The following is an 18,413-nucleotide window of genomic DNA, read 5'->3' as shown; positions in this document are numbered from 1 at the left end:
ATGTGCATCATGTGTCATGTGCATCATGTATGTCATGTGCATCATGTATGTCATGTGCATCATGTATGTCATGTGCATCATGTATGTCATGTGCATCATGTGTGTCATGTGCATCATGTATGTCATGTATGTCATGTGCATCATGTATGTCATGTGCATCATGTGTGTCATGTGCATCATGTATGTCATGTGCATCATGTATGTCATGTGCCTCATGTGTGTCATGTGCATCATGTGTCATGTGCATCATGTGTGTCATGTGCATCATGTATGTCATGTGCATCATGTATGTCATGTGCATCATGTATGTCATGTGCATCATGTATGTCATGTGCATCATGTGCGTCATGTGCATCATGTGCGTCATGTGCATCATGTATGTCATGTGCATCATGTATGTCATGTGCATCATGTATGACATGTGCATCATGTGTGTCATGTGCATCATGTGCATCATGTGCGTCATGTATGTCATGTGCATCGTGTGTCATGTGCATCATGTGCATCATGTATGTCATGTGCATCATGTATGTCATGTGCATCGTGTGTCATGTGCATCATGTGCATCATGTATGTCATGTGCATCATGTATGTCATGTGCATCATGTATGACATGTGCATCATGTGTGTCATGTGCATCATGTGTGTCATGTGCATCATGTATGTCATGTGCATTGTGTGTCATGTGCATCATGTGTGTCATGTGCATCATGTGTGTCATGTGCATCATGTATGTCATGTGCATCGTGTGTCATGTGCATCATGTGTGTCATGTGCATCATGTGCATCATGTATGTCATGTGCATCATGTATGTCATGTGCATCATGTATGACGCATCATGTGTGTCATGTGCATCATGTGTGTCATGTGCATCATGTATGTCATGTGCATTGTGTGTCATGTGCATCATGTGTGTCATGTGCATCATGTGCATCATGTATGTCATGTGCATCATGTATGTCATGTGCATCATGTATGTCATGTGCATCATGTATGACATGTGCATCATGTGTGTCATGTGCATCATGTGCATCATGTGTGTCATGTGCATCATGTGCATCATGTATGTCATGTGCATCATGTATGACATGTGCATCATGTGTGTCATGTGCATCATGTGTGTCATGTGCATCATGTATGTCATATGTATCATGTGTGTCATATGCCTCATGTGTGTCATGTGCGTCATGTGTATCATGTGCATCATGTCATATGTATCATGTGCATCATGTGCATCATGTATGTCATGTGCATCATGTGTGTCATGTGCATCATGTGTATCATGTATGTCATTTGTATCATGTGCATCATGTGTATGATGTGCATCATGTGAACATTGAACACTGAACATTGGAACCTCCTCCTGTTTGAACATTGAAACAGAACCCTGGTCACTTATTGCACATTGCACACATGCACAAGTTCACTTTTCTTATAATCTTGTTCTATACTCCATTTTATTAACTTAATACTTTTGCACATTTAGGTTTATTAATGTAAATGTTATTTATCTTTTTACATCTTTTTTACCTCTTTTTACCTTGTTTTATTTTATTTACCTTTTTCTTATCTACATTGCACCGTGGGGAGGGGGGAAACGTAATTTCGATTTCACTGTATGTCTGACATATTTTGGAATTGACAAATAAAGAACCTTGAACCTTGAACCTTGAACCTTGATGTGCATCATGTCATGTGCATCATGGGATTATATGCCTCATGTTAGCGCCCTCCAAATTCCCTTAAAAGAGCCCCTGTCTAGTATCATATCGAAATCCTAACAGGAATTCTGCTGTATTAAAAGTGTGCGTGTGTGTGTGTGTGTGTGTGTGTGTGCGCAGGAGTGACGGGTTTGGTGGAGATGGATGAGTTCGGAGACAGACAGGTGGACTTTGCTGTGTGGGACATGATGGATGTGGAGTCTGGAGAGTTTAAGGTAAGAATTGATCATCAGCATGATGTCAATCAGCTGTGGACTCAATGGATCACTTCCTGTCTGCATGTTAAATCCTGAAATATTAACTGAAACAGCTGTGTGTGTGTGTGTGTGTGTGTGTGTGTGTGTAGGTGGTGTGTGTGTATAACAGCAGTGTTAAACAACTGGTCATGCAGAGTGGGCGGAGCTTCCAGTGGCCAGGTGGAGAGACACCTGCAGACGTTCCAGAGTGTGGCTTCAAAAATGACAACCCAGCCTGCCTCTCCCGTATGAACACACCGACATACACGTACACAGCACACACTCAACACACACACACCAACAGTTTACTGTCTCTCTCTCCAGGTACAGTCACCATGCATCAAATGGTTGCCATAGTGATCTGCTTCGTCTTTGTCATCATTGTCACAGTGACAGTCTTCATCTATAGGTGAGGACAGGTAACATGTTAATCTCCATGACAAAGTGCCTCTGTCTCACTCTCTGCCAGTCCCTGTCTCACTCTCTGCCAGTCTCTGTCTCACTCTCTGCCAGTCTCTGTCTCACTCTCTGCCAGTCCCTGTCTCACTCTCTGCCAGTCCCTGTCTCACTCTCTGCCAGTCTCTGTCTCACTCTCTGCCAGTCTCTGTCTCACTCTCTGCCAGTCCCTGTCTCACTCTCTGCCAGTCCCTGTCTCACTCTCTGCCAGTCTCTGTCTCACTCTCTGCCAGTCCCTGTCTCACTCTCTGCCAGTCCCTGTCTCACTCTCTGCCAGTCCCTGTCTCACTCTCTGCCAGTCCCTGTCTCACTCTCTGTCAGTCTATGTCTCTCTCTCTGTCAGTCCCTGTCTCACTCTCTGTCAGTCTATGTCTCCCTCTCTGTCAGTCCCTGTCTCACTCTCTGTCAGTCCCTGTCTCACTCTCTGCCAGTCCCTGTCTCACTCTCTGCCAGTCTATGTCTCACTCTCCGCCAGTCCCTGTCTCACTCTCTGTCAGTCTATGTCTCCCTCTCTGTCAGTCCCTGTCTCACTCTCTGTCAGTCCCTGTCTCACTCTCTGCCAGTCCCTGTCTCACTCTCTGCCAGTCTATGTCTCACTCTCCGCCAGTCCCTGTCTCACTCTCTGTCAGTCCCTGTCTCACTCTCTGCCAGTCTATGTCTTACTCTCTGTCAGTCTATGTCTCACTCTCTGTCAGTCTATGTCTCCCTCTCTGTCAGTCCCTGTCTCATTCTCTGTCAGTCCCTGTCTCACTCCCTGTCACTCCCTGTCTCACTCTCTGCCAGTCTATGTCTCACTCTCTGTCAATCTATGTCTCCCTCTCTGTCAGTCTATGTCTCCCTCTCTGTCAGTCCCTGTCTCACTCTCTGTCAGTCTATGTCTCACTCTCTGTCAGTCTATGTCTCACTCTCTGTCAGTCCCTGTCTCATTCTCTGTCAGTCCCTGTCTCACTCCCTGTCACTCCCTGTCTCACTCTCTGCCAGTCTATGTCTCACTCTCTGTCAGTCTATGTCTCACTCTCTGTCAGTCCCTGTCTCACTCTCTGTCTCAATCTCTGTCAGTCTATGTCTCACTCTGTGTCAGTCTATGTCTCACTCTCTGTCAGTCTATGTCTCACTCTCTGCCAGTCCCTGTCTCAGTCCCTGTCTCAGTCTGTCAGTCCCTGTCTCACTCTCTGTCAGTCCCTGTCTCACTCCCTGTCAGTCCCTGTCTCACTCTCTGTCAGTCCCTGTCTTACTCTCTGTCAGTCCCTGTCTCAGTCCCTGTCTCACTCTGTGTCAGTCCCTGTCTCACTCTCTGTCAGTCTATGTCTCACTCTCTGTCGGTCCCTGTCTCAGTCCCAGTCTCAGTCTCAGTCTCTGTCAGTCTATGTCTCACTCTCTGTCGGTCCCTGTCTCAGTCTCTGTCTCAGTCTCAGTCTTACGTCTCACCCTTCATCACTCAGACACTCACTTCCCTCACACAGGAAGCTGAAGCTGGAGAGTGAGCTGGCAGCTCAGCTGTGGAGGGTTTCCTGGGACGACGTCCAGATGAGGGACCTGGAGAAAGTACTGAGGAGAGCTTGCAGTAGACTCACCATGTCTCTGGTAACACACACACACACACACACAGACACACACACACACACACACACACACACACACACACACACAGACTAAGCAGTGGCTCCTGATTCTCTGCAGAAAGGATCAATCTGCGGCTCTCTGATGACCATGGAGGAAAACTTCCAGATCTACACTAAGACTGGATATTATAAGGTCTGACAGCAGCACATCGTCTGATCACAGCGGTCATCTGAAGGTGTAATAAATAAAAAGGTAACCCTTCTTATTGTGTCTCCCTCAGGGAAACCTGGCAGCCATCAAGTACATCAACAAGAAACGGATCGAACTGACCAGAAACGTTCTGTTTGAACTCAAACATGTAAGACTCATTTCTCCACCAATCACAGCCTCCACCTCTCTGTGGTTACAGCCAATCACAGCCTCCACCTCTCTGTGGTTACAGCCAATCACAGCCTCCACCTCTCTGTGGTTACAACCAATCACAGTCTCCACCTCTCTGTGGCTACAGCCAATCACAGCCTCCACCTCTCTGTGGTTACAGCCAATCACAGCCTCCACCTCTCTGTGGTTACAACCAATCACAGCCTCCACCTCTCTGTGGTTACAACCAATCACAGCCTCCACCTCTCTGTGGCTACAGCCAATCACAGCCTCCACCTCTCTGTGGCTACAGCCAATCACAGCCTCCACCTCTCTGTGGTTACAGCCAATCACAGCCTCCACCTCTCTGTGGTTACAGCCAATCACAGCCTCCACCTCTCTGTGGTTACAGCCAATCACAGCCTCCACCTCTCTGTGGTTACAGCCAATCACAGCCTCCACCTCTCTGTGGCTACAGCCAATCACAGCCTCCACCTCTCTGTGGTTACAGCCAATCACAGCCTCCACCTCTCTGTGGCTACAGCCAATCACAGCCTCCACCTCTCTGTGGCTACAGCCAATCACAGCCTCCACCTCTCTGTGGTTACAGCCAATCACAGCCTCCACCTCTCTGTTGATTTAGTAACTACCTTGCAGTAGTCTGCCTCCTTAGCGGGGCGTCAGAGTCCAGGTTTGGTGAGCCCTCTGGTCTTGGTGGATGTGACTCTTCCCTGGTTTAGACTCTCAGACCGTGCTGTGCCTTGTTTTAGGGATTCTGGAGTTTTGGATGTTTTTCTAACCAGCAGTGTCTGAACTCTTACAGATGAGAGACGTTCAGAATGAGCACCTTACCCGCTTCATCGGCGCCTGCATCGATCCACCCAATATGTGCATCATCACTGAGTACTGTCCCAGAGGCAGCCTGCAGGTACACACACCTCTGTACCCCCTATGACCCAGTACAACCCCTCCAGGTACCCTCTGTAAGCCCCCCATCAACTCCATGTCAGCTCTTTATCATTACACTACAGCCCCGTTTCCACCGAGCGGTCCGGATCAGTTCGTCTCGGTACAGCGTGCAGCGTGGCGTTTCCATCAACTAATCCCGGGTTAAGATTCCCAAATAACCGATCCGTACCGTCCCACTTACCTCCCAAGAATGTGGAGCCGACCTGAAAAGGTGGAGCTAAACACTGCAGTCCTCTGATTGGTTGAAAGAATGGTCACTTCCTGTGTTAGGTGGTGGGCGTGTTTAAAGCATTGATTGTTTACGTGTGTACTCGCCGCACACAGCCTTCTCTGAAACAAAGCTGGATTGAGTTCTTGTAATAAAGAGTCACATGACAGTGACAGAGGAGATGACCTGCTGGATGTCTCCAGCGTTGGTTTGGTTTGTGGAGCGTTTTTCTCCTTTGTTGAATTTATTAGTTAGCTGTTAGCTGTTAGCGATTAGATGCTATCATATGACACTATTTACATAGCGGCTATCGTCATCCGGCTTACATGCCGCCTACCATATAGGACACGGGTGGCTGTGGAAACACAAACGGGATCAGGCTTAATCGAACCAAACCGTACCAAACTGTACCGATCCGTACCGGACTGCTGGGTGGAAACGGGACCTTCAGACCTCTAATGTATCTGCGTTTAACACCTTCATCAACCTTCAGTCAGCCCCTCCACCTACCATCTATCTGCCTCTCCACCTACCATCTATCTGCCCCTCCATATACCCTCTATATACCCTCTATAGACCCTCTATATACCCTCTATATACCCTATATACCCTCTATATACTCTATATACCCTCTATATACCCTCTATATACCCTATACTCTATATACCATATACTCTATATACCCTCTATATACCCTCTATATACCCTCTATATACCCTATATACCCTCTATATACCCTATATACCCTCTATATACCCTATATACCCTATATACCCTCTATATACCCTCTATACCCTCTATATACCCTCTATATACCCTATATACCCTCTATATACCCTATATACCCTCTATATAACCTCTATATACCCTATATACTCTATATACCCTCTATATACCCTCTATATACCCTATATGCCCTATATACCCTCTATATACCCTATATACTCTATATACCCTCTATATACCCTCTATATACCCTATATACCCTCTATATACCCTCTATATACCCTATATACCCTCTATATACCCTATATACTCTATATACCCTCTATATACCCTCTATATACCCTCTATACCCTCTATATACCCTATATACTCTATATACCCTCTATATACCCTATATATACCCTATATACCCTCTATATACCCTATATACTCTCTATATACCCTCTATATACCCTATATACTCTATACTCTCCCTTACTATATACCCTATATACTCTATATACCCTCTATATACCCTATATACCCTCTATATACCCTCTATATACTCTATATTCCCTCTATATACCCTCTATATACCCTATATACCCTCTATATACCCTATATACCCTCTATATACCCTCTATATACCCTATATACCCTCTATATACCCTCTATATACCCTATATACCCTCTATATACCCTCTATATACCCTATATACTCTATATACCCTCTATATACCCTCTATATACCCTATATACCCTCTATATACCCTCTATATACCCTATATACCCTCTATATACCCTATATACCCTCTATATACCCTATATACTCTATATACCCTCTATATACCCTATATACTCTATATACCCTCTATATACCCTCTATATACCCTATATACACTCTATATACCCTCTATATACCCTATATATACCCTATATACTCTATATACCCTCTATATACCCTATATACCCTCTATATACCCTATATACCCTCTGTATACCCTATATACCCTCTATATACCCTATATACCCTATATACCCTCTATATACCCTATATACTCTATATACCCTCTATATACCCTATATATACCCTATATACCCTCTATATACCCTCGATATACCCTATATACCCTATATATACCCTATATACCCTGTATATACCCTATATACTCTATATACCCTCTATATACCCTATATACCCTCTATATACCCTATATACTCTATATACCCTATATACCCTCTATATACCCTATATACCCTCTATATACCCTATATACTCTATATACCCTCTATATACCCTATATACCCTCTATATACCCTATATACTCTATATACCCTCTATATACCCTATATACCCTCTATATACCCTATATACCCTCTATATACCCTATATACTCTATATACCCTCTATATACCCTCTATATACCCTATATACCCTCTATATACCCTATATATACCCTATATACTCTATATACCCTCTATATACCCTATATACCCTCTATATACCCTATATATACCCTATATACTCTATATACCCTCTATATACCCTATATACCCTCTATATACCCTATATACCCTCTATATACCCTATATACTCTATATACCCTCTATATACCCTCTATATACCCTATATACCCTCTATATACCCTATATACTCTATATACCCTCTATATACCCTCTATATACCCTCTATATACCCTATATACCCTCTATATACCCTCTATATACCCTATATACTCTATATACCCTCTATATACCCTCTATATACCCTATATACCCTAACCCTCTCTAACCCGCCTCTGGCTGCTTTGAGTCCACGTGGCTTCGTACGCCGCCACTCTGTGAGCTCGCTCCACTTCCTGCAGCGATCAGCCGAGTCTCCATCAGTTCTTCAGCTTTCCTTCATACATTACATGTTCTCTTCAGCGCTCCGTTATAATTACTTGTCAGCACTGTAACCTAGCAACCTCCAGCCTGGTAACCTAGCAACGTACAGCCTGCTGTAGGTGAACGTGGGCGGAGTGGCGGTTGGGTTGTTGCCAGATGACCGCTATATCTCCGAATGTCAGAAAAGGAAAAAACAGAGAATTAACCCTAACCCTACTGATGTCATAATGATGAAGTGTGTGTGTGTGTGTGTGTGTGTGTGTGTGTGTGTGTGTGTGTGTGTGTGTGTGTGTGTGTGTGTGTGTGTGTGTGTAAATCTTCCAGGACCTGATGGAGAGTGACAGCATCACCTTGGATTGGATGTTCAGATACTCTCTCATCAATGACATTGTCAAGGTAACAGCCGTGTGCGTGTGTGTGTGTGTGTGTGTGTGTGTGTGTGCAGGTGCGTTGCGTGTGTGTGTGCAGGTGCGTGTGTGTGCATGTTCACGGGGGTTTGGACGCTCTCTTGTGGTCACAGCAGGTCACATGGCGTGCTGCAGTGCACATTGTGGGAGCGCCCCCTGCAGGTGTGTTTGAGGGGACGTAAATGTCTCTGACGTCCTGGTTCAGAGGACAGCTGACCTGTTGGGTGCAGACTCGGTCCTCTTTGGGGGGCCAGGTCTGTGGGTGGAGTCTCTCTCTCTCTCTGTCTCTATTTTTTTTACCATTGTTTATTTCTGTTTGTGTCATCAGGGCATGTTGTTCCTTCACAACAGCGTCATCGTCTCCCACGGCAACCTGAAGTCGTCTAACTGTGTGGTGGACAGTCGCTTCGTGCTGAAGATCACAGACTACGGTCTGCAAAGTCTGAGGACCAGCAGCTACTCTGAAGACACACACGCCTACTACGCCCGTAAGACACACACACATACACACACACACACAGACACACACACATACACACACACACACATACACACACACACACACACACACACAGACACACACAGACACACACACAGACACACATACACACACACAGACAGACACATACACACACAGACACACACACACACACACACACACTGTCGTACGTGTTGCAGGTCATCTGTGGTCGTCTCCGGAGCTGCTGAGGTCAGAGAGTCCGTCTCGCTGTGGGACTCAGAGAGGAGACGTTTACAGCTTTGGAATCATCCTGCAGGAAGTGGCTCTGCTCAGAGGAGTCTTCTACCTGGACACACACACCATGACTCCCAAAGGTCTGTGTGTGTGTGTGTGTGTGTGTGTGTGTGTGTGTATGCGCTTAAAACAACATCTACATTAGTGAAGCCTGGCAGACGTAGACTCTGAGGGTTCTGTCTCACCAGACACACTCGCCTCCTATCTGAACTCACTCCGCCCTCTGGTGTCCAAACCTGCTCATAACAGTCATCAGAGAGCAAACTGACCTCAGAGACTTTCAGGAAAGACTTTTAATGAAACAAAGTTCATGAAAAGTCCACCGAACAAGGCTGACTTCATCAAAGTGAAAAACCAGGAGCCACAAGGGAAACCAACACTGAGACTAAATAGACCACAGAACACAGGTGAGGCAAACACAAGAAAGTCTCAGGACTTCTGTCATCTAAACACAGAACTGAAGAGAGACACAGGGAGAAGAAATGAGAAAATAAAACAGGAAACACGTAATGACCACTCGGACACATGAACGCACAGTAACTTCACAGTACAGAGATCAGTGTTTCAAGGCCCTCTGCTGGTGGGGGCCATGTACTGCACCTTGTCAGAAACACTGCATGAACTCAAACACACTGTGTGGATCACACACTTGTATCCTGATACTTCATCATCAGGTGTCCTGACCAACTTTTCCTCCAACCCCTCAGAGATTGTTCAGGCGGTGCGTCACGGCGGTGCCCCGCCCCTCCGTCCATCTCTCTGCCTCCACAGTCACAGCGAGGAGCTTGGCGTCCTGATGCAGCGCTGCTGGAGTGAAGAACCGAGCGATAGACCAGACTTCAACACAATCAAGATCCTGCTGATAAAACAACACAGGTGTGTGTGTGTGTGTGTGGGGGGGGGGGGGGCAGCTGAATTCTGTTAGCTTTCAACTTACCAGAAACTCTTGCTAACAATGAATGATGTCATAAAGGCCACACCCATTTTGAGTCTGTTGTGTTAGTTTACTTCCTGCTGTCTTCATCTGTCTGTCCTCCTGTCTGTCTGTCTGCCTGTCTGTCTGTCTGTCTGCCTGTCTGTCTGTCCTCCTGTCTTCCTGCACAGGGGTTATGGCTCTAACATCCTGGATAACCTGCTGTCTCGCATGGAGCAGTACGCCAACAACCTGGAGGAGCTGGTTGAAGAAAGAACTCAGGCGTACCACGAGGAGAAACGCAAAGCAGATAATCTGCTCTACCAGATACTACCTCAGTAAATACACACATCCAGTACATACACACATCCAGTAAATATACACATCCAGTAAATACACACATCCAGTACATACACACATCCAGTAAATATACACATCCAGTAAATACACACATCCAGTAAATACACACATCCAGTACATACACACATCCAGTAAATATACACATCCAGTAAATACACACATCCAGTACATACACACATCCAGTAAATATACACATCCAGTAAATACACACATCCAGTAAATACACACATCCAGTACATACACACATCCAGTAAATATACACATCCATTACATATACACATCCAGTACATACACACATCCAGTAAATATACACATCCATTACATATACACATCCAGTACATACACACATCCAGTACATATACACATCCAGTACATATACACATCCAGTAAATATACACATCCATTACATATACACATCCAGTACATACACACATCCAGTACATATACACATCCAGTACATATACACATCCAGTAAATATACACATCCATTACATATACACATCCAGTACATACACACATCCAGTAAATATACACATCCAGTAAATATACACATCCATTAAATACACACATCCAGTACATATACACATCCAGTACATATACACATCCAGTAAATATACACATCCAGTAAATATACACATCCAGTAAATATACACGTCCATTAAATACACACATCCATTACATACACACATCCAGTAAATATACACATCCAGTACATACACACATCCAGTACATACACACATCCAGTAAATATACACGTCCATTAAATACACACATCCAGTACACATCCAGTAAATATACACATCCAGTAAATATACACGTCCATTAAATACACACATCCAGTACATGTACACATCCAGTAAATATACACATCCATTAAATACACACATCCAGTACACATCCAGTAAATATACACATCCAGTACATATACACATCCAGTAAATATACACATCCAGTACATATACACATCCAGTAAATATACACATCCATTAAATACACACATCCAGTACATGTACACATCCAGTAAATATACACATCCATTAAATACACTCATCCAGTACATATACACATCCAGTACATATACACATCCAGTAAATACACACATCCAGTACATATACACATCCAGTACATATACACATCCAGTAAATATACACATCCAGTAAATATACACGTCCATTAAATACACACATCCAGTACATGTACACATCCAGTAAATATACACATCCATTAAATACACACATCCAGTACACATCCAGTAAATATACACATCCAGTACATATACACATCCAGTACACATCCAGTAAATATACACATCCAGTAAATATACACATCCAGTACATATACACATCCAGTAAATATACACATCCATTAAATACACACATCCAGTACATGTACACATCCAGTAAATATACACATCCATTAAATACACTCATCCAGTACATATACACATCCAGTACATATACACATCCAGTAAATACACACATCCAGTACATATACACATCCAGTACATATACACATCCAGTAAATATTCACATCCAATAAATATACACATCTTTGTTTCAGTTCTGTAGCCGAACAGTTGAAACGAGGTGAGACGGTTCGGGCCGAAGCTTTTGACTCCGTCACAATCTACTTCAGTGACATCATCGGCTTCACCGCCCTATCAGCTGAGAGCACACCTCTAGAAGTGAGTGTGAGCAGAAGGTGCATGTTTATTTAGAAGTTGATCTGAGTAGATACATAAACAGAGGTAAAGGTGAACAGTCATCGTGTTTTTATCCATGGTGAGTTCACAACAATTGTCCCTGGCAGGGCTAATACACATAATTATGAAAAGTAATTTGATTAACTTCACAAGAAGAAAAAACACCACCACACTACGGTGGCCTATGAGGGCCTTATAGTACCGCTAGCTGTGTAGCTAACTGACCAATCAGAGACATTCAGCTCTGCAGGACTGTAGTCATAAGTCCCTGGACCTTCAGAAAGTACATGACCCCTATCAGGGTCTTCTTTTGGGGTAATCTATGACCCCCCGTGTACCCTGGTAGATCTGGTGGAAACACACGTAAGTCCTCAAAAGGAGCAGAGTTCTGGAAAGTTCCTCAGGTGTTGTTTTCAAAGGTTCAGTGTGAGGAAGTGAAGTGTATCTTGTTTTTGAACTTCCAGGTTGTGACGCTGTTAAACGATCTCTACACCTGTTTTGACGCCATCATCGACAACTTTAATGTTTACAAGGTGAAAGACTCTTCAGCTGCTAACTGCGCTAAGCTAAGCTTCTGGTTTGTTGATGTTCTTGCAGTCCAAACGTCGTCCTGTTTCTTTTATTCTAAGAACTTATAAATGATTCTGAGAGCAACAGTGCAGTTCATTGTTGTCAATGTTACTGTCACTTGAAATTGTGTAGATGCTGTTTGATGATCTCAGTGCTGCCCCCAGGTGGAGACCATTGGCGATGCCTACATGGTGGTGTCTGGGCTGCCTGTGAGGAACGGGAAGCTTCACGGGCGGGAGATTGCCCGCATGTCGCTCGCCCTGCTGGACGCCGTTCAGAGCTTCAAGATCAGACACCGAGCCAATCAGCAGCTGCGGCTACGCATCGGCATACACAGCGGTCAGTGTATGTGTGTGTGTGTGTGTGTCTGTGTGTGTCACTAGTCATGTTTATGTATGTAACCCTCAGCTGTGTGTGTGTGTGTCTGTGTGTGTCACTAGTCATGTTTATATATGTAACCCTCAGCTGTGTGTGTGTGTGTCTGTGTGTGTCACTAGTCATGTTTATATATGTAACCCTCAGCTGTGTGTGTGTGTGTCTGTGTGTGTCACTAGTCATGTTTATGTGAGTAACCCTCAGCTGTGTGTGTGTTTAGGTCCGGTGTGTGCAGGTGTGGTTGGGCTGAAGATGCCCAGGTACTGTCTGTTTGGAGACACGGTGAACACAGCATCACGCATGGAGTCCAACGGAGAAGGTAAAACACACACACACACACACACACACACACACACACACACACACACACACACACATAAACGCACACAGACACACACTCACACACGTTGTTCCCGTGTTGTTCCCGTGTTGTTCCCGTGTTTTTACATGTTGTTCTCTTGTTGTTTACATGTTGTTCTTGTGTTGTTCTCATGTTTTTTACATGTTGTTCTCATGTTGTTTACATGTTGTTCTTGTGTTGCTCACATGTTTTTTACATGTTGTTCTCATGTTTTTTACATGTTGTTCTCTTGTTTACATGTTCTCTTGTTGTTTACATGTTGTTCTCTTGTTGTTTACATGTTGTTCTCGTGTTTTTTACATGTTCTCATGTTGTTTACGTTGTTCCCGTGTTTTTACATGTTGTTCTCTTGTTGTTTACATGTTGTTCTTGTGTTGTTCTCATGTTTTTTACATGTTGTTCTCATGTTTTTAAGATGTTGTTCTCTTGTTTACATGTTGTTCCCATGTTTTTACATGTTGTTCTCTTGTTTACATGTTGTTCTCTTGTTGTTTGCATGTTGTTCTCTTGTTGTTTACATGTTGTTCTTGTGTTATTCTCATGTTTTTAAGATGTTGTTCTTGTTTACATGTTGTTCTCTTGTTGTTTACATGTTCTCGTGTTTTTTACATGTTGTTCTCTTGTTGTTTACATGTTGTTCTCGTGTTTTTTACATGTTGTTCTCTTGTTGTTTACATGTTGTTTACATGTTGTTCTCTTGTTGTTTACATGTTGTTCTCTTGTTGTTTACATGTTGTTTACATGTTGTTCTCTTGTTGTTTACATGTTGTTCCCGTGTTTTTACATGTTCTCTTGTTTACATGTTGTTCTCTTGTTGTTTGCATGTTGTTCTCTTGTTGTTTACATGTTGTTCTGTTGTTGTTTACATGTTGTTCTCTTGTTGTTTACATGTTGTTCTCTTGTTGTTTGCATGTTGTTCTCTTGTTGTTTGCATGTTGTTCTCTTGTTGTTTACATGTTGTTCTCTTGTTGTTTACATGTTGTTTACATGGTGTTCTCTTGTTGTTTGCATGTTGTTCTCTTGTTGTTTACATGTTGTTCTCGTGTTTTTTTACATGTTGTTCTCTTGTTGTTTACATGTTGTTTACATGTTGTTCTCTTGTTGTTTACATGTTGTTCTCTTGTTGTTTACATGCTGTTCTCTTGTTGTTTACATGTTGTTTACATGTTGTTCTCTTGTTGTTTACATGTTGTTCCCTTGTTTTTACATGTTCTCTTGTTTACATGTTGTTCTCTTGTTGTTTGCATGTTGTTCTCTTGTTGTTTACATGTTGTTCTCTTGTTGTTTGCATGTTGCTCCCTTGTTGTTTACATGTTGTTCTCTTGTTGTGTACATGTTCTTGTGTTGTTCCCATGTTTTTTACATGTTGCTCTCTTGTTGTTTACATGTTGTTCTCTTGTTTACATGTTGTTCTCTTGTTGTTTACATGTTGTTCTCTTGTTTACATGTTGTTCTCATGTTGTTTACATGTTGTTCTCTTGTTTACATGTTGTTCTCTTGTTGTTTACATGTTGTTCTCTTGTTGTTTACATGTTGTTCTCTTGTTGTGTACATGTTCTTGTGTTGTTCTCTTGTTGTTTACGTGTTGTTCTCTTGTTTACATGTTGTTCTCTTGTTGTTTACATGTTGTTCTGTTGTTTACATGTTGTTCTCTTGTTGTTTACATGTTGTTTACATGTTGTTCTCTTGTTGTTTACATGTTGTTCTCTTGTTTTTTACATGTTCTCTTGCTTACATGTTGTTCTCTTGTTTACATGTTGTTCTCTTGTTGTTTGCATGTTGTTCTCTTGTTGTTTACATGGTGTTCTCATGTTGTTTGCATGTTGTTCTCTTGTTTTTACATGTTGTTCTCTTGTTTACATGTTGTTCTCTTGTTGTTTACATGTTGTTCTCATGTTGTTTACATGTTGTTTACATGTTGTTCTCTTGTTGTTTACATGTTGTTCTCATGTTGTTTACATGTTGTTTACATGTTGTTTACATGTTGTTCTCTTGTTGTTTACATGTTGTTCTTGTGTTGTTCTCATGTTTTTTACATGTTCTCATGTTTTTAAGATGTTGTTCTCTTGTTTACATGTTGTTCCCATGTTTTTACATGTTGTTCTCTTGTTTACATGTTGTTCTCTTGTTGTTTGCATGTTGTTCTCTTGTTGTTTACATGTTGTTCTTGTGTTGTTCTCATGTTTTTAAGATGTTGTTCTTGTTTACATGTTGTTCTCTTGTTGTTTACATGTTCTCGTGTTTTTTACATGTTGTTCTCTTGTTGTTTACATGTTGTTCTCTTGTTGTTTGCATGTTGTTCTCTTGTTGTTTACATGTTGTTCTCTTGTTGTTTACATGTTGTTTACATGGTGTTCTCTTGTTGTTTGCATGTTGTTCTCTTGTTGTTTACATGTTGTTCTGTTGTTGTTTACATGTTGTTCTCTTGTTGTTTACATGTTGTTCTCTTGTTGTTTGCATGTTGTTCTCTTGTTGTTTGCATGTTGTTCTCTTGTTGTTTACATGTTGTTCTCTTGTTGTTTACATGTTGTTTACATGGTGTTCTCTTGTTGTTTGCATGTTGTTCTCTTGTTGTTTACATGTTGTTCTCGTGTTTTTTTACATGTTGTTCTCTTGTTGTTTACATGTTGTTCTCTTGTTGTTTACATGTTGTTCTCTTGTTGTTTACATGTTGTTCTCTTGTTGTTTACATGTTGTTCTCTTGTTGTTTACATGCTGTTCTCTTGTTGTTTACATGTTGTTTACATGTTGTTCTCTTGTTGTTTACATGTTGTTCCCGTGTTTTTACATGTTCTCTTGTTTACATGTTGTTCTCTTGTTGTTTGCATGTTGTTCTCTTGTTGTTTACATGTTGTTCTCTTGTTGTTTGCATGTTGTTCTCTTGTTGTTTACATGTTGTTCTCTTGTTGTGTACATGTTGTTCTCTTGTTTACATGTTGTTCTCTTGTTGTTTACATGTTGTTCTCTTGTTTACATGTTGTTCTCTTGTTGTTTACATGTTGTTCTCTTGTTTACATGTTGTTCTCATGTTGTTTACATGTTGTTCTCTTGTTGTTTACATGTTGTTCTCTTGTTGTTTACATGTTGTTCTCTTGTTGTGTACATGTTCTTGTGTTGTTCTCTTGTTGTTTACGTGTTGTTCTCTTGTTTACATGTTGTTCTCTTGTTGTTTACATGTTGTTCTGTTGTTTACATGTTGTTCTCTTGTTGTTTACATGTTGTTTACATGTTGTTCTCTTGTTTTTACATGTTGTTCTCTTGTTTACATGTTGTTCTCTTGTTGTTTACATGTTGTTCTCATGTTGTTTACATGTTGTTCTCTTGTTGTTTACATGGTGTTCTCTTGTTGTTTGCATGTTGTTCTCTTGTTGTTTACATGTTGTTCTCTTGTTGTTTACATGTTGTTTACATGTTGTTCTCTTGTTTTTACATGTTGTTCTCTTGTTTACATGTTGTTCTCTTGTTGTTTACATGTTGTTCTCATGTTGTTTACATGTTGTTCTCTTGTTGTTTACATGTTGTTCTCTTGTTTACATGTTGTTCTCTTGTTGTTTACATGTTGTTCTCATGTTGTTTACATGTTGTTTACATGTTGTTCTCTTGTTGTTTACATGTTGTTCTCTTGTTGTTTACATGTTGTTCTCATGTCTCTATGCAGCTCTAAAGATCCACGTCTCAGAAGCAACCTGGCAGGTTCTGCAGGAGTTCCGCTGCTTCAGACTGGAGCTGAGAGGAGAGATTCAAATGAAGGGGAAAGGACGGATGAAGACATACTGGCTGCTGGGGGAGGACACGGTGTGAGGGAGGGGGGACACTGTGTGAGGGAGGGGGAGACTGTGTGAGGGAGGGGGGAGACTGTGAGGGAGGGGGGACACTCTTTGTGAGGGAGGGGGGACACTCTGTGTGAGGGAGGGGGGACACTCAGTGAGGGAGGGGGGACACTGTGTGAGGGAGGGGGGACACTGTGAGGGAGGGGGGACACTCTGTGTGAGGGAGGGGGGACACTGTGAGGGAGGGGGGACATTCTTTGTGAGGGAGGGGGGACACTGTGTGTGAGAGAGGGGGGACAGTGTGTGAAGGAGGGGGGACACTGTGTGAGGGAGGGGGGACACTCAGTGTGAGGAGGGGGGACACTGTGTGACGGAGGGGGGACACTCAGTGTGAGGAGGGGGGACACTGTGTGAAGGAGGGGGGACACTGTGTGACGGAGGGGGGACACTCAGTGTGAGGAGGGGGGACACTCAGTCAGGGAGGGGGGACACTGTGAGGGAGGGGGGACACCGTGTGAGGGAGGGGGGACACTGTGTGAGGGAGGGGGGACACTCAGTGTGAGGGAGGGGGGACACTGTGTGAGGGAGGGGGGACACTCAGTCAGGGAGGGGGGACACTGTGAGGGAGGGGGGACACTGTGTGAGGGAGGGGGGACACTCAGTGTGAGGAGGGGGGACACTCAGTCAGGGAGGGGGGACACTGTGAGGGAGGGGGGACACTGTGTGAGGGAGGTCGGACACTGTGTGAGGGAGGTCGGACACTGTGGGGGGGAGGTCGGACACTGTGGGGGGGAGGGGGAGATTTGAGAGGTCAAAGGTCACTTCATTGCTGAAATGATTGACAGATGTCAGAATCTCTTTCTCAGCCTTTGATTGGATTTTTACCCTCTGACATCATTTAAAGGGACAGAAGAGTTTAAACTGTTGTAAATATCAGCTCTGAGCTTTATTATTGTTGTGTGTGTGTGTGTGTGTGTGTGTGTGTGTGTGTGTGTGTGTGTGTTCATGTGTAAAGTGCTTTACTCACCTAATAAAGTATATTTTGATGATGATTATAAAGTGGTCTGCTTCATCATGACTAGTCACGGTTCATGT

At 43.1% G+C, this 18,413-nt stretch overlaps 1 protein-coding gene across 1 annotated transcript in view; it reads left to right on the top strand.

Annotated features, from left to right (window-relative positions):
- LOC306839910 (atrial natriuretic peptide receptor 1-like) overlaps window positions 1–17,349 on the top strand; it is a gene marked incomplete at its 3' end in the record, with an annotated part of 24,323 nt that extends 6,974 nt beyond the window's left edge. Inside the window, 17 exon segments of the mRNA XM_079368857.1 lie at window positions 1,843–1,937; window positions 2,069–2,204; window positions 2,283–2,367; window positions 3,878–3,998; window positions 4,095–4,169; window positions 4,258–4,335; window positions 5,161–5,265; window positions 8,431–8,502; window positions 8,842–9,001; window positions 9,192–9,347; window positions 9,975–10,143; window positions 10,372–10,518; window positions 12,101–12,224; window positions 12,707–12,775; window positions 12,977–13,151; window positions 13,408–13,506; window positions 17,207–17,349. Of these exon segments, the coding sequence (XP_079224983.1) occupies window positions 1,843–1,937; window positions 2,069–2,204; window positions 2,283–2,367; window positions 3,878–3,998; window positions 4,095–4,169; window positions 4,258–4,335; window positions 5,161–5,265; window positions 8,431–8,502; window positions 8,842–9,001; window positions 9,192–9,347; window positions 9,975–10,143; window positions 10,372–10,518; window positions 12,101–12,224; window positions 12,707–12,775; window positions 12,977–13,151; window positions 13,408–13,506; window positions 17,207–17,349 (2,009 nt within the window).
- Window positions 17,350–18,413: the final 1,064 nt, after the last annotated feature.

The sequence above is a fragment of the Symphodus melops genome (genome assembly GCF_947650265.1).
Source record: "Symphodus melops genome assembly, chromosome: 18".
Lineage (NCBI taxonomy): Eukaryota > Metazoa > Chordata > Actinopteri > Labriformes > Labridae > Symphodus > Symphodus melops.
The sequence above is the reverse complement of the archived record's forward strand: the minus strand, read 5'-3'. Positions and strand labels throughout refer to the sequence as shown.